Source organism: Papio anubis, chromosome 3 (assembly GCF_008728515.1).
Source record: "Papio anubis isolate 15944 chromosome 3, Panubis1.0, whole genome shotgun sequence".
Lineage (NCBI taxonomy): Eukaryota > Metazoa > Chordata > Mammalia > Primates > Cercopithecidae > Papio > Papio anubis.
In genome coordinates, this window is record NC_044978.1 from 112996717 (window position 1) to 113013458 (window position 16742).

General features: G+C 34.2%; 1 protein-coding gene across 2 annotated transcripts in view; it reads right to left on the minus strand.

Moving 5' to 3' along the window:
- UGT2B39 (UDP-glucuronosyltransferase 2B39) overlaps positions 1-16742 on the minus strand; it is a 389237-nt gene that overhangs the window by 50239 nt on the left and 322256 nt on the right. The window contains 1 exon segment of one of the 2 annotated variants that reach the window (NM_001172138.2): positions 15672-15820. The exons of the other annotated variant lie outside the window; for it this stretch is intronic. Within the exon segment in view, the coding sequence (NP_001165609.1) occupies positions 15672-15820 (149 nt within the window). 2 annotated transcript variants of the gene reach the window in all.

A 16742-nucleotide genomic window follows, 5' to 3' on the forward strand; every position in this document is an offset into this window, starting at 1 on the left:
AATGGTATTTCTAGTTCTAGATCCTTGAGGAATCGCCACACTGTTTTACACAATGGTTGAACTAGTTTACAGTTCCATCAACAGTGAAAAAGTGTTCCTATTTCTCCACATCCTCTCCAGCATCTGATGTTTTCTGACATTTTAATGATTGCCATTCTAACTGGTGTGAGATGGTATCTCATTGTGGTTTTGATTTGCATTTCTCTGACAACGAGTGTTGATGAGCCTTCTTTCATGTGTTTGTTGGCTGTATGAATGTCTTCTTTTGAGAAATGTCTGTTCATATCCTTTGCCCACTTTTTGATGTTTTTTTTTTTTTCTTGTAAATTTGTTTGAGTTCTTTGTAGGTTCTGGATATTAGCCGTTTGTCAGATGAGAAGATTGCAAAACTTTTCTCCCATTCTGTAGGTTGCCTGTTCATTCTGATGGTAGTTTCTTTTGCTGTGCAGAAGTTATTTAGTTTAATTAGATTCCATTTGTCAATTTTGGCTTTTGTTGCCATTCCTTTTGTTGTTTTAGACATGAAGTACTTGCCCATGCCTATTTCCTGAATGGTATTGCCTAGGTTTTCTTCTAGGGTTTCTATGGATTTAGGTCTAACATTTAAGTCTCTAATCCATCTTGAATTAATATTCGTATAAGGAGTAAGGAAAGGATCCAATTTCAGCTTTCTACTTATGGGTAGCCAATTTTCCCAGCACCATTTATTAAATACAGAATCCTGTCCCCATTTCTTGTTTTTGTAAGGTTTGTCAAAGATCAGATGGCTGTAGATGGGTGATATTATTTCTGAGGGCTCTGTTCTGTTCCATTGGTCTATATATCTGTTTTGGTACCAGAACCATGTTCTTTTGGTTACCATAGCCTTGTAGTATAGTTTTAAGTCAGGTAGCATGATGCCTCCAACTTTGTTCTTTTGGCTTAGGATTGTCTTGGCAATGTGGGGTCTTTTTTGGTTCCATATGAACTTTAAAGCAGCTTTTTTCAATTCTGTGAAGAAAGTCATTGGTAGCTTAATGGGGATGGCATTGAATCTCTAAATTACCTTGGGCTCTATGGCCATTTTCACAATATTTATTCTTCCTATCCATGAGCATGGTATGTTCTTCCATTTGTTTGTGTCTTCTTTTATTTCACTGAGCAGTGGTTTCTAGTTCCCCTTGTAGAGGTACATCCCTTGTAAGTTGGATTCCTAAGTATTTTATTCTCTTTGAAACTATTGTGAATGGGCGTTCATTCATGATTTGGCTCTCTGTTTGTCTGTTACTGGTATATAAGAATGCTGGTGATTTTTGCTCATTAATTTTGTATCTTGAGACTTTGCTGAATTTGCTTATTAGCTTAAGGAGATTTTGGGCTGAGACAATGGGGTGTTCTAAATGTACAATCATGTCATCTGCAAACAGGGACAATTTGACTTCTTCTTTTCCTAACTGAATACCCTTTATTTCTTTATCTTGCCTGATTGTCCTAGCCAGAACTTCCAATACTATGTTGAATAAGAGTGGTGATAGAGGGCATCCTTGTCTTGCACTGATGTTCACAGGGAAGGCTTCCAGCTTTTGCCCATTAAATATGAAATGGGCTGTTGGTTTATCATATGTAGCTCTTATTATTTTGAGATACGTTCCATCAATACCAAATTTATTGAGGGTTTTTAGCATGAAGGGCTGTTGAATTTTGTCAAAGGCCTTTTCTGCATCTACTGAGATAACCATGTGTTTTTTGTCTTTTGTTCTGTTAGCATGCTGGATTATGTTTATTGATTTGTGTATATTGAACCAACCTTGCATCCCAGGGATGAAGCCGTCTTGATCATGGTGTATAAACTTTTTGATGTGCTACTGTATTCAGTTTGACAGTATTTTGTTGAGGATTTTTGCATCGATGTTCGTCAGGGATATTGGTCTAACATTCTCTTTTTTTTTTTTTTTTTTTTTGAGACGGAGTCTCGTTCTGTCGCCCAGGCTGGAGTGCAGTGGCCGGATCTCAGCTCACTGCAAGCTCCGCCTCCCGGGTTCCCGCCATTCTCCTGCCTCAGCCTCCCGAGTAGCTGGGACTACAGGCGCCCACAACCGCGCCCGGCTAATTTTTTGTATTTTTAGTAGAGACGAGGTTTCACCATGGTCTCGATCTCCTGACCTTGTGATCCGCCCGCCTCGGCCTCCCAAAGTGCTGGGATTACAGGCGTGAGCCACTGCGCCCTGCCTAACATTCTCTTTTTGTTGTATCTCTGTCAGGCTTTGGTATCAGGATGATGTTGGCCTCGTAAAATGATTTAGGGAGGATTCCCTCTTTTTCTATTGATTGGAATAGTTTCAGAAGGAATGGTACCAACTCCTCCTTGTACCTCTGGTAGAATTCGGCTGTGAATCTGTCTGGCCCTGGACTTTTTTTGATTGGTAGTCTATTAATTATTGTCTCCATTTCAGAGCCTACTATTGATCTATTCAGGGATTCAACTTCTTCCTGGTTTAGTCTTGGGAGAGTGTAAATGTCCAGGAAATTATCCATTTCTTCTAGGTTTTCTAGTTTATTTGTGTAGAGTTTGTATTTCTGTGGGGTCGGTGGTGATAACACCTTTATCATTTTTTATTGTGTCTATTTGATTCTTCTCTCTTTTCTTCTTTATTAGTCTTGCTAATAGTCTATCAGTTTTGTTGATCTTTTCAAAAAAACAGCTCCTGGATTCATTGATTTTTTGGAGGGTTTTTTGCATATCTATCTCCTTCAGTTCTGCTCTGATCTTAGTTATTTCTTGCTTTCTGCTAGCTTTTGAATGTGTTTACTTTTGCTCTCTAGTTCTTTTAATTGTGATGTACGGGTGTCAATTTTAGATCTTTCCTGCTTTCTCTTGTGGGCAATTAGCACTATAAAGTTCCCTCCACAGACTGCTTTAAAAGTGTCCCAGAGATTCTGGTATATTGTATCTTTGTTCTCATTGGTTTCAAAGAACATCTTTATTTCTGCCTTCATTTTGTTTTGTACCCAGTAGTCATTCAGGAGCAGGTTGTTCAGTTTTCATGTAGTTGAGCGGTTTTGATTGAGTTTCTTAGTCCTGAGTTCTAGTTTGATTGCAGTGTGGTCTGAGAGACAGTGTGTTATAATTTCTGTTGTTTTACATTTGCTGAGGAGTGCTTTACTTCCAACTATGTGGTCAATTTTTGAATAAATGTGACGTGGTGCTGAAAAGAATGTATATCTGTTGATTTGGAGTGGAGAGTTCTATAGATGTCTATTATGTCTGCTTGATGCAGAGTTGAGTTCAATTCCTGGATACCCTTGTTAACTTTCTGTCCTACGGTCTGTCTAATGTTGACAGTGGGGTGTTAAAGTCTCCCATTATTGTTGTATGGGAGTCTAAGTCTCTTTGTATGTCTCTAAGGACTTGCTTTACGAATCTGGGTGCTCCTGTATTGGGTGCATATGTATTTAGGATAGTTAGCTCTTCGTGCTGAATTGATCCCTTTACCATTATGTAATGGCCTTCTTTGTCTCTTATGATCTTTGATGGTTTAAAATCTGTTTTATCAGAGACTAGGATTACAACACCTGCCTTTTTTTTGTTTTCTATTTACTTGGTAGATCTTCCTACATCCCTTTATTTTGAGCCTATGTGTGTCTTTGCATGTGAGATGGGTCTCCTGAGCACAGCAAACTGATAGGTCTTGACTCTTTATCCAATTTGCCAGCCTGTGTCTTTTAATTGGACCATTTAGTCCATTTACACTTAAGGTTAATATTGTTTGTGTGAACTTGGGCCTGCCATTATGATATTAGCTGGTTATTTTGCTTGCTAGTTGATGCAGTTTCTTCCTAACATCAATGGACTTTATATTTTGACATGTTTTTGCAATGGCTGGTACCTGTTGTTCCTTTCCATGTTTAGTGCTTCCTTCAGGATTTCTTGTAGGACAGACCGGGTGGTGTCAAAATCTCTAAGCATTTGCTTGTCTGTAAAGGAGTTTATTTATCCTTCACTTATGAAATTTACTTTGGCTGCATATGAAAATCTGTGTTGAAAATTCTTTTCTTTGAGAATGTTGAATAGTGGCCCCCACTCTCTTTTGGCTTGGATAGTTTCTGCCTAGAGATTTGCTATTAGTCTGATGGGCTTCTTTTTGTGTGTACCCTGTACTTTCTCTTTGGCTGCCCTTAACATTTTTTCCTTCATTTCAACTTTGGTGAATCTGACAATTATGTGTCTGGAGTTGCTCTTCTCCAGGAGTATCTTTGTGGCATTCTCTGTATTTCCTAATTTGAATGTTGGCCTGCCCTACTAGGTTGGGGAAGTTCTCCTGGATGATATCCTGCAGTGTTTTCCAACTTGGTTGCATATTCTCCATCACTTTCAGGCACACCAATCAGACATAGATTTGGTCTCTTCACAAAATCTCATATTTCTTGGAGGTTTTGTTCATTTCTTTTTACTCTTTTTTTCTCTACACTTATCTTCTCACTTCATTTCATTCATTTGATCTTCAATCGCTGATACTCTTTCTTCCAGTTGATTGAGTTGGTTACTGAAGCTCATGCATTTATCACGTAGTTCTCGTGTTATGGCTTTCATCTTTATCAGTTCTTTTAAGGTCTTCTCTGCATTGATTATTCTAGTTATTCATTCATCTTATCTTTTTTCAAGGTTTTTACTTTCTTTGCACTGGTTATGTAGTTCCCCCTTTAGCTCTGAGAAGTTTGATCTACTAAGCCTTCTTCTCTCAACTCATCAAAGTCATTCTCCATGCAGCTTTGTTCCATTGCTGGCAGTACTACCCATCTTAAAATATCAAAAGGAAGAGAGATTTTCTATACAATTTCACTATATAATGGTTTCTTTAGTAGCAGTTAAAACAATACAATGCTGCTTGAAATGAAGTCAAAATTCTGAGTATGTGTCAATAGCACTGATCCTGTCAGTGGAATTCTTCATGTTCTTGTGTTTATGTAGAATGTGTGAAATACAGTTAAGCTGAGTAAATTTTTTTTTGTGTAAACTATGAATTAGAACAACAAATTTGAATATGAGTTCAACAAATTTCAATACAAGCTCATATGGATTTACATCATTTTGTGTTTTCCCAAGTGTTTTCTTCATTTCCACAAAATATTTCTAACCATTAACTGGGTGGGTGGTAAATCTCTGAAAAACAAATTTTTATATGACAAAGTAAATTTTGAAAAGTTTTTTAATTTTATTTTTATTTTTTTGGTCACAGGAAGAAAGAAATCTTGCATCATAATCTTTCTTCCTGGAATAAACTGAAGTAGTCTCATCTATCAGGTTTTGCAGCTTCAAATCTCAGATATAACTAATCACTTTTTCCCTTCTTTCCTTTTCTAGCAAACTTCCAGAAACAAAACAGACAACATTTCATGATGATAAATATCACAGTAGCCACACAGGCCAGCAGGAACCCAATCACATCCAAAGAGTGGTACTGGAACCAGGTGAGGTCATGGGCTGCAGGCCGAAGGTGTTTAGCTCCTTTGTGGCGCATGACAAATTCAATCCAGAAGACTGCTCGATCCAGGGGCTTCACTGGTTGATCATGTTGAATTCTTGATAATTTCATAACATTCTCTTTATATCTGAAGGATAAAAAAAAAAAATACACCAATGCAGCAGGAACAGACGTTTACAAAACCCCTCAGACACCGAGTTAAAGAAGGAAGGGGTTTATTCATTAGGGAGCATCAGCAAGACTCCTGTCTCAAGAGCTGAGCTCTCCAAGTGAGCAATTCCTGTCCCTTCTAAGGACTCACAACTCTACAGGGGTCCATGTGAGAGGGTCATGATCAACTGAGCAAGCAGTGGGTACATGACTGGGGGCTGCATGCACCAGTAATCAGAACGGAACAGAAGAGGACAGGGATTTTTACAACGCTTTTCCATAAAATGCTGGAATCTATAGATAACATTACCAGTTAGGTCAGGGGTCGATCTTTAACTACCCGGCCCAGAGAGTGGCACCAGGCTATCTGCTTGTGGATTTCATTTCTGCCTTTTAGTATTTACTTCTTTTTTCTTTGGAGGCAGAAATTGGGCATAAGACAGTATGAGGAGTGGTCTCCTCCCTTACTAATACTGAAAGTAAGTTAATTTGCCTGTGCATATCAAGTTTATGAAACACTTTTAAAGTGCCAAATAATTCAAAGTAAATGTCAAAGAATTCACATAGAATTTGTGTACTTTAATTTGAGTCATCATAGAAAGTTTGGCTTTTAAATTGAACTTTTCTCATTGACAAATGTTTTTTAAAGTAGAAATTGAATGTGAGGTGAGAAAGTTAATTTTTTTGAAGCAGAGAATATATAAGGAATTTTAATATTTTTTAATTGTTTAAAGTTTTTGTGGGTACATATTAAGTGCATATATTTATGGGGTATATGAGTTGTTTTGATACAATGTGAAATAGTCACATCATGAAAAATAGGATATTCATTCCTTAAGCATTTATCCTTTGTATTATGAACAATTCAATTACACTGTTAGTTCTCAAGCAGACATATGGAGAATGTGCTCAACATCATGAACCATTTTAAGTGCTGTAAGAAAGATCGTGAAAATGTAATATGAGAATTATCATCTTTAAGTTCCTAAAAAGTAATTGTGTCATGGTGAGTGACAGGCCTCATAGCTAATCACTATGCTTCTACAGTACTCTTTTGTCTCCTACTGTTTCCCACCCTGTAGCCAGAATGATTTTTTGCAATTTAAGTCAGTTTATAACACTCCCCTGATTAAGACTTTTACCTGGTTTCTCATTATTTAATGAATAAAATCCAACTCTGTTATTTGGTCTACAGAACCCTACATTGTTAGACACTGGCAAGCTCTTTTCCTAACACTTTTCCCCTGCACACTGTCTTCTAGATTGGCCTTCTATTTTTTTCTTTAAGCTCCCAAAGGTGTTCTCGTCATAGCACCTTACATATTTTTTCCCTCTCTCCTGCTCTTGGAGTATTCTCTCTTGCTACAACCCAAGGTATGCTTCTCTGCATTTTTATGACTTCCTTCTAATGTTATTTCTAAGAGAGGCTTTTATTGACCATACTATGATGGAACCTTTAGGATTTTCTCTATTTTCTGTGCTTATTTTGCTATTTGATTCCTAGAATTTTAAAATTCATTATATCTCATAAAATAAACATTTAAATATTAAATACAAAAGATAAATATATGCACACTAAGTGAATAGTTCAAAAACATAAGATCATCTTGAACATTATTTTGAGGTGAAGATATCTATTTACCTACTGCTCAGATTGTGGTATAGGATATCACAACCTGTCTAGAATCACTCTCTTTTTCTGAACCATTTAGTCACCAGTTTTGACCTCCAATTAAGTATTAGCTTGACTTCCAATAGTATGTATTAGTTTTGCTTGTTTATGTAATTGAATTATATAATATGTATTTATTAGTGTCTTTTATTAATGTAGCAGTTGTTGGATAATTTCTTTGCTGTATAGTATTTTGTTGATTGATAAAGCACAGATTTTTTCTTCATTTTAAGATTAATATGTATTTGTGTTGCTAACAATTTTTAGACACTATTGATAACTCTGTCATAAACATTCTTCTAGATGGTATTAGATTTATATATTTATACACATCTCTTGGGTATATAATTGAGAGTAGAATTGCTGAGATAAAATTGGATGCATAATTGTGATACTCTTCTCAACTTTAACTTTTTTGAAGTGTATTTTTTTGATCTGTAAAATTTAAAGATATGTTACAGTTTTTATAACCTCCCTTACTTCCACTATGACTGCATCATACAGTTTCTATGACGTTAAATCTTATTATATTTACTAAGTCTTTGGTTATTGCCCATCACATATCACTTCAAATAACTATTTGACATGCTCTAAGAAAATGTGTCTTCCAGTTGATATATATAATACATATATATGTATTGTATATGTACATATGTGCATGTGTGTGTATCACTTTAAATTATAAGATTCCATTTATTAATTGTATTCTTCAAATGTTTTATGTCTTTACCCATTATTTGCTCTTTTTTTAAGTCTCTTTAGATTGAGTGAAAGTATTTGCATAATCACATTTAAATCTACCAGTTTGCTTTATATATTTTTTTTTCTATTTGTCCAAATTGGTTTGTGTTTCTTTTCAATTATTTTCTATCTTCTTTAAAGGTATTTTTATCATTCATTAACCTTCTTTTATTGTGATAAAGTAATTTTAAAGTATTCCTTTCGATGATACCCTCCTTATTTAAAAGCATTATTGATAGTAGTTATAAATGCTGAATTGATGATAGCTGGACTCTGCAAGGAATTTTGCACATTGATATCTTTGTGTGTGAAAAAATCAACTATTAAAAATTTGACTTAAAATTATATTTTTTGTGCTTCAAAGACCATCATCCAAAAGGAAAATATAGTGTACCCAGAATGGGACAAAATTTTTAAAAATTATGTATCTGAAATGGCCCATAATATATAAATAGTTCTTAAAACTTAATAATAAGACAAATAGCAAAGTTTAAAAATGTTCCAAGGATTGTAGTAGACATGCTTTCAAAGAAGATATACGAATGATCAGTAAGCACATATAAGGATTCTCAACGTCTTTAACCCTAATGAAAATGCAGTCTGAGACCAGGATGAGAGATCATCTTATACACACTAAGAAGGCTTTAACAAAAAGGCAGATAATAACTCATTTGGCAAAAGTATGGAGGAATTGTAACCATGTTGTACTGCTGGTGGTAGTGATGAATGAAACAAGTACTTTGGAAGACAGTTTAGCAGTTCTTCATAAACGTACAGTTCCTACATGAGTCAGCAATTCCACTTGTAGTATCAACCCAAAAGAAAGGAAAACAGGTTTATGCAAAAACTTGTGTAGCAATATTCCTAGTAACCACAATTGGAAACAATCAAAAGGCCAATGACCTGAGAAGTTAACAACTAAAATATGACATATCCTTACTAAAAAATATTAAACTGCTGTAAAAAGAAATGAAGTATTAAAATGCACAACAATGTGGATAAAACTAATATCATAAAAAAACAACAAAAAATTAAGCTAGGTGAAATGTCATTTACACAGCACCATAAACTGTATGATTCCATTGATATGAAATACCTAGAGATAACAATATCTAGAGAAAAAAAACAAATTAGGGTTAGACTAGGGCTAAGCTGTCATAGGAAATGACTTCTGTGTCATTGCAGTTTCTTTTGTGCTGACAAAAATGTTCTAAAATTATGTGATAGTGATGGCTTCATGGCTCTGTAAACATAGCAAATATATTTGGATTTTATACCATAAACAGAAGGATTTTATGGTATCAAAATTAAATCTCATTTTCAAGTCCATTACAGTAATGATAATAATAAAAGTTAATTTTTCAGCAGGAAAATAGTCATGTTCTGAGGCATTTTAGATATAGAATTAAAATACTTATTATATTATTTCATTTATTCTTCCTTTCTACTAAGGATTCATTATGTCAAAATTTTAAGAAATGTATTTTTTATATTCTCTATATCATTTTAAAAGTATTTTTGTGTAGAAAATTGTTTCACTTACTGGCTATTCATTAGATGTATGGTTTTCAAATATGATATTTAAATAACTGATACAAAACAAAAGCAGATTTCAGACTGGTTAAACTATTAAACTCTTTCTAAATTTTCCTCTTTATAAAAAGTTATGAAACTCATACCACTATTGACAAGAGAAGCCATCTATAAATACCATCTACTGGAAAACATTGTTCTACTCATATAGATTTACATTTATTGTTTTAGATTTTATATTTGTTTGTATTGAGATAGGGTTAAAGTTCAATTTGAATAGTTGTTTGGTTATGTGAGTAATGTTACCAGGTTATCGGCAAACAATGGAATGCCCACTATAGGGACCCCATGGTAGATCGGCCAGATGCCATTGGCTCCACTGGATATATATAAAAGCCTGGTTTTTGGATGACCTAGGATTGCATGACTTTAGAAAAATTATTCATAGGAATAAAAATGAGATACAAATGAAAGGCCTTGAAAGTGACAGTGTTTTCTTAGATTATCATTACTGAACTGTTTTGCCATTGCTTCAGACTGCGAGAGAAACACTCCACTTGTGCTGGGCATGCGCGGGAATGGTGTGCGTGACTCAGACTGCAAAACAATACAAATAACAGTTCCAGTTGACTAGCGTGCGTCATCTAGATTTTAAAGGCCAATAAAAGAAGACAGCAAAGAGATGGGCATGAAGTGAACTGCTGTTTTAAGTGCAGTCACAGAGTGTGATATGTGGGGTGTGCAAGGCAGCAGGCAGTGGGTTGATGGTGGTGCTAGGATTGAGGAAGGACAGGTCACACTTCATCATGACCTGTCATCACTTTATGATTAAGATTAGCAATTTAATCCTTCAGAAAATACAGAGTCATTGATGATAGAAGAGCTATTATTTTTGGTGGCACTTGAAATAACCCTGCAGGAGAGGAAACAACAGGCGTAAAGTTGCAGAAATAGGAGACAGAGAGACAGCTCAGGAAGTTATTGAAAAATTCTGTGAGATATATTAATACCAGAAATAAAGATTCTTGTTGATTCTGACCATAAAGAATATGAGTGTATATCATAAAATGCCAATAATTATAGCATATTCTTTATCCCCTTAGACTGGTAAATAAATATAAAGAAGTTACATTTTGTTTTTCCTTAACAAACATTGAAAAAGCTTGTTTCATGATTAACTCTTAACACTCTAATGTGCTGTTACTAATATATCCAGTATTTGTTCACCCGAGTCTTACCTAGAAGGTCATTCTGGGGTATCCACTTATAGAGCCGAGTATTGAGACCTAAGGTATCTGGTTTATTCCCATCAAATCTCCACAGAACCTGTTACAGTAAAGAAAATATCTTATTCCATGAGTGGAATTCAAAACTTATAGAATGTTTAAACTGCAAAAAGAGAAAAAGAGTAGGAACGAGATCAAGGGATGTTGGTAAATCAGAACTACTCAAAGACTGATGTAAATAGGATACTCACATTTAATTTTGGTCAACTTCACATTTGTCAGAAGTTTCTATGATTGGATTACTTACAAACTTTAATAGCCTCTTTCAGTAGTTTTCCACACCAGTAAGACACTTCATCTTACCTTTTGTGGAATCTGGGCAAGGGCTGATGCAATTACATTGGCCCTTTCTTCTTTCATGTTAGTGACCACTGACCCCAGAGTAAACACCACAACACCATTTTCTCCAGAGCTCTGTACAAACTCTTCCATTTCCTGTGAAAAATAATTTGTTTCATCACAAAAGAAAACAGCACAGCAGGCACTACTGAATTAGTACAAGTTACTAAAGAGAGAAAATCAGGTATTTTGAGGAATTATTGGAGTAAATAATATTTTCTAACTGACTCAATCACTCAGGGTTTTGCAATTAGATATATAATATGAGATAGGTGGACGCTGTTAGGATATTTGTGTAACTATGTGTGTATGTGTACGTATTTGTGTGCATGTGTGTAAGGGAGAAAAGAAATGAAGCTATTACACTGTAATCAGGGGATAATGTTAAAAATATTACACACAGACTCTTCTCTTATATTACTAAAATTACTAATATAGGTTCTTGGAAAGTAGCACCCTTCAGCTTTAATTCTATATTGTTGTTCTACTAAATCACTTGTGTTGATTTCAGCTAGGTTTTCTGTAGGATTCTTTTAGTTGGAAGCCATTAGTGTTTACTTCCCTCACTATGAGCTCTGAGGATAAGCTGCTCACTGTTGGGATAATTTTATATCTACATATATGTTTCTCTACAGTGCTTTATACTTCACTTAAAGTTTGTCAGAGTTTTCCAGTAGCTTTTGAAAAACTAAAATAAATAAATATATATATATATAAAAGCTGACAGTTAAGAACCACTGACATTCTGGAGTCGGGTATTGTAATTTAAAATTTCTGTGAATAAGTCCAGGAGTCTTATTTATAATACAGAATTTTACACTATACAGTTACATAGTTGAATGATCATATTTTCAGGTTATTGTTTAGGTGGAGCACCTATTGACCTGAAATCACACTGTTAACTTGATTTGCTATTTATAATTGCATGTGAGGAACTCTCATCATCACTTTGTTGTGTCTCAGAGACAGTACTTGCATCAGAATAGAAGAGGCCACCAGGCCTTTCTGCAGGGGAGATCTTGTCTCTCTTTTGAGTAGCTCACTCACACCACATCACACTCCTTATGAAGATGTGCTTGGCTACAATCGATTGAGAATTATTCTGACTTGTGTTCTCCAATGTAAGCCAATATTTAAACTTAAATACTTTCGGATTTAATCATTGTGGTAAAAGTTTTTCTAATGGTTTTTAACAAAACAAAGAAAAAAAGTCCAAATGTTAACTGTGCAGACCATATATAACAGAGTGTTTTTTAAAATATGATTTTTAATCTTGACGTAAGAGTCATTGCACTGCTCTTCCAGGTAATACTTGGGGCATCTAGGTATTGTGTGTGATTGCAGTTGACTGTAGCCATATTTACTGTAACTGGTGTTCAGTGTTTCACCTCACTAGCTTGATGCCAAGAGCCCTGTTTATCCATGCAGTGTTGAAGGAACCTAACCTCTGTTTACAGATTCATCACTGATATGGACTGGTTGTTTCTTCTTCTGTGATAATGTAATAAAAATAATATAAGATTAATGTCAAGAATTTTTAAAAAGCATGAAAAACTTTTTAAATAAAATTTTTCTAAAATTTTTATGTTGTGATATCATTTATCTAAAACATATTTTTTCATCATGGCTTTTGTCCTATTTATATAGCTCAATGTACACATGTGACACTTACTTAGAAAATGTTAATCTTGCTGCGTATATATTTTCCTCCTGCAAAAACTTGTCATCTTGTTACCTTTATCATTTTCTAACTCCCTTTATTTGTATTACAGCTGACAGTGTAATTGAATATTTCATTGATAAAATTATTGTAATGCTATTGTATGCACATAGTATAAGTTTTTAATCATTTCTTCATTTAAGGTGTTGGACTACTTCCAATGTTAATTTTATGCCTATTTTCCATAATGTTGAATAGGTACACCTTGATTAATTTTTTTATCTGTATGATTTCACATGAATATATTTTAAAACTCATGGCAATGTTCATTTTTAAAACACCTGATACATTTTGTCAAGTGCCTTATTCTCTTATATAGAAATTATCTGAGAATCTAATATTTAATTGAAATGAAAGCAACCTGGCTGGGTTAGCAATTATTTTACATAATAAACAAAGAATTGGTTTCACAACCATTGACTTGCATTCAAATCTTGCTGCAAGTTGATAACAACAGCTAATAGTAGTAATTATCATTATTGTACTACTAGTCATCCTTTTTCTTGTCCTTCTACAAGTCCTACTCTCTTCCCCTTCCTACTGACACTATCAGTTTCCCTTATTGTGAGTGGAGAAATCTTTCAAGAGTAGGGTAAGGTGGCATAGATTTTTCATTAGCCTTACCCCAGCTTTTGTCTCTTGAGAAAGTTATCATATAAAGTCCATGCAATTTGCATTCATCATAGATATTGAGTTTTAACAATGGAATAAAATCAGCTTTATGTGGACAAAAATTATATTTTAAGAGATTACTTAATAATTTGATAAAGAATGCTTGCTTTGTACATATGTCTTAAAAGTGTGACATTAATTTAAAATTTATGGGTTTATTGTGTTCTTTCATAAAAAATGTAATCTTATATGCTGACAGAATTTTTTTGATATTGAAACTAAGGGCACTATTCAGATACAAGTGGTATAAATTATTTGGTCTTTATTATACATGCACTGTTCTTCATCTCTGTGCTTCTCTGTCAGGCAGCTATGATGTTGAGACAAGTTGACACAGGAAGCTTTAATCAGTTGCTTGTCATATGGCAAAAATCATCCGCTTTCATAGGGTATGTTTATGCTGTAATATGTAAACCCCTGGGGTCTCAATGAAGAATGATTTAAATGCTTTAGTAAGATCAAGTGAAACTGAGTTTGTCTGCAAATATTACAGGAACACTTTTATTTTATTGAAGAAGTGTTTTAAGGTGCAATACCGGTGAAGATCCTCATTACCTATGGGAGAATTTTAGAATTTCAACTAACTCATTGTTGTGGGAAGTCAGGGACCCCAGAAGAGAAGTGAAAATGGCAGGTCCTTGCCTTAAACGATGATATTATCATGTGAAATTCCTTTTCCTGGCTCATCCTGGGTCCAAAATCTCCTCCACTGAGCACCTTGTGACCCCCACTCCTGCCTCACAGAGAACACCCCCCATTTGACTGTAATTTTCCTTTACCTACACAAATCCTACAAAACAGCCCCACCCTTATCTCCCTTTGCTGACTCTCTTTTCAGACTCAGCCCGCCTGCACCCAGGTGAAATAAACAGCCATGTTGCTCACACAAATACTGTTTGGTGGTCTCTTCACACGGACGCGCATGACACAGGTGTCTGTCAACTATGACTTTGCAAGATAATATAATTCTGATGTACTGAAAAATCTGCTCTATTAAATGAAAAATGATATCTCAAGTGATCTGCACATGTTAAGTAATTAGTAGTATTAGCAATAATAACAAAATAACAATAATTGCAAAATTAATAATATTTATGAGTAACTAACTACAGGCCAGAGACACTTCAAGTGTTTTCTCTGTGTTAATATTTTTTTCACAAAACATGAAGTTGCCACTATTTTTGTAAATGTAGGCATCATTATTTCTATCAACATTCTAGTCTACTTTTCCATCATCTGCTACCTGAATCCATGCAAAATTTCCTGCATGGTTGGCTCTTTATTCTGACCCTCCTGCAATTTAATCATTGAATATCTTGAAAGCTCTTCTTAGAGAATCTTTTCATATATCTTTCTGTCTTAACTCTTTTTCATAGTTTTTCAATGTGTTTAATAAATATTTCAACTCCTAATATGTACCTGGCTCTAATTTGCCTCTCAGCATCATCTGATTCTTAGTCTCTTCCTGCAAACTAAACCTGAGGACTTGAGACCCGTCCTGACCACTTTATCTGCTTTCCTTCTTTTGTCTATCTCTCCCCGTCATTCTTTTACTTATTCTTGCATATTGTTCAGCTCTCATCTTAGTAATCAGTGACTCCAGGATACTTTCTATTATCTCCACTGATGCTTTCTTGACATTGGATTTTTCCTTGAGATAATAGTTTTTATATAATTTTTATTACTTGCACATATTCTATCTTTTGAAGTAGAATGTAAGGTATGTGGGGACAGAAACTGTGTCCATTTTTTTCTCTGAAAATTCTGCACTTACCTGTGTTTCATGCTAATCCCTTTGTAAATATTATTTGAATGAATGATCAATACCTTCTTAGGTGTTAAATAAGGAAGACTTTAATTTAACCAACTCTATTTTTGAAGTCTCCTTAGTATTCCCCTCTATTTGTAGTACTCATAAAACTCATATACGTGTGATGGTATCACTATGTACGTGAGTTTTTAATTGGTATCTGCTTTACCCCACCCACTTCCCATCTTTCTTTCAGTGTAAGTCAACCACTCTAAATGAAGACCGTAGAATCAATCCTATTGAAAATTCAAAGCCAACAAAATAAAACCAATGAAAGTATGTTTACCTTAGGTAGGGGTTTGGCAGGTTTGCAGAGGAGTCCTCCAATAAAATCAACATTTGGTAAAAGTGGATGTGGAAACTGAAAATTCCAGGAGTTTCGAATAAGCCATATGTCAGCTTTCCCCATTGTCTCAGATAATGTAGTGGGTCTTCCTGACAAGGATAAAAAAAAGAAAAGGTGGATGTCACAAGATAATTACATTAGGTTATTTTCTGAAAGGGTTTAGAATAATGTAGGCAAAAATATAGGCAAAATGTCTGTGCTTTGAAAAATATATACATATATTCATCTATAGACATAATTTAATGTATTATTTATTTTGCCTATGTATATTTATAAGAAAGGCAAAGTAGTAGGATAATTGTGAGGTTAAGCTACATCTCTAATGTCACATCAGTATACTCACAATCACAAACAATTATTAAAATAAGTCATACAGAATTAAACATCAATTTCTTTTCTTTTTAAAGCTTCAATAGTAGCATATGGACATTTAAACAACTCTTTGAGCTCCATAGTCAATTAATTCCACTGTACACATAAAAATAATTTTCTAAAAATTGTCTAGTTTACACAATTCATTAAGCTAATTATTTTGTCTTTGGTTCTTCAAGTGAACTGTGGACTATGTTGTGAGTATGGTTGAAACCCTTGTACTCTTTTAGATTCAAGTTAAGATCTTAATAATATTATCTTTAAGTAAATGTATTTGTAAATTATAGCTAGAAATTTTTGACAAATTATTGAAATAAAAATTTGTACTCAACCTTAATCTGTCTTATATTTTTTTAATAAAGACACATAGTTTGAAAAAAACTATGTAGATATAACAACCTTCACACTTCAACAAGATGATTGGACTTTAAATGAATGGTTTCCAATTCTTTAATAAAAGAGTATAAAAACATTAGAAATTTCAAATTACCTTTAATGATTTATGCATCAGAGATATAGACATTCTCCCTCTCTACTGTGAAGGAAACCTTCTGGTAACATGGGAACATCTTTTGATTTCTAAATAAGAAAACCAAGCTTTACAAGAAAAAGTAATTTTTGCGGTTATATAGATAGTTG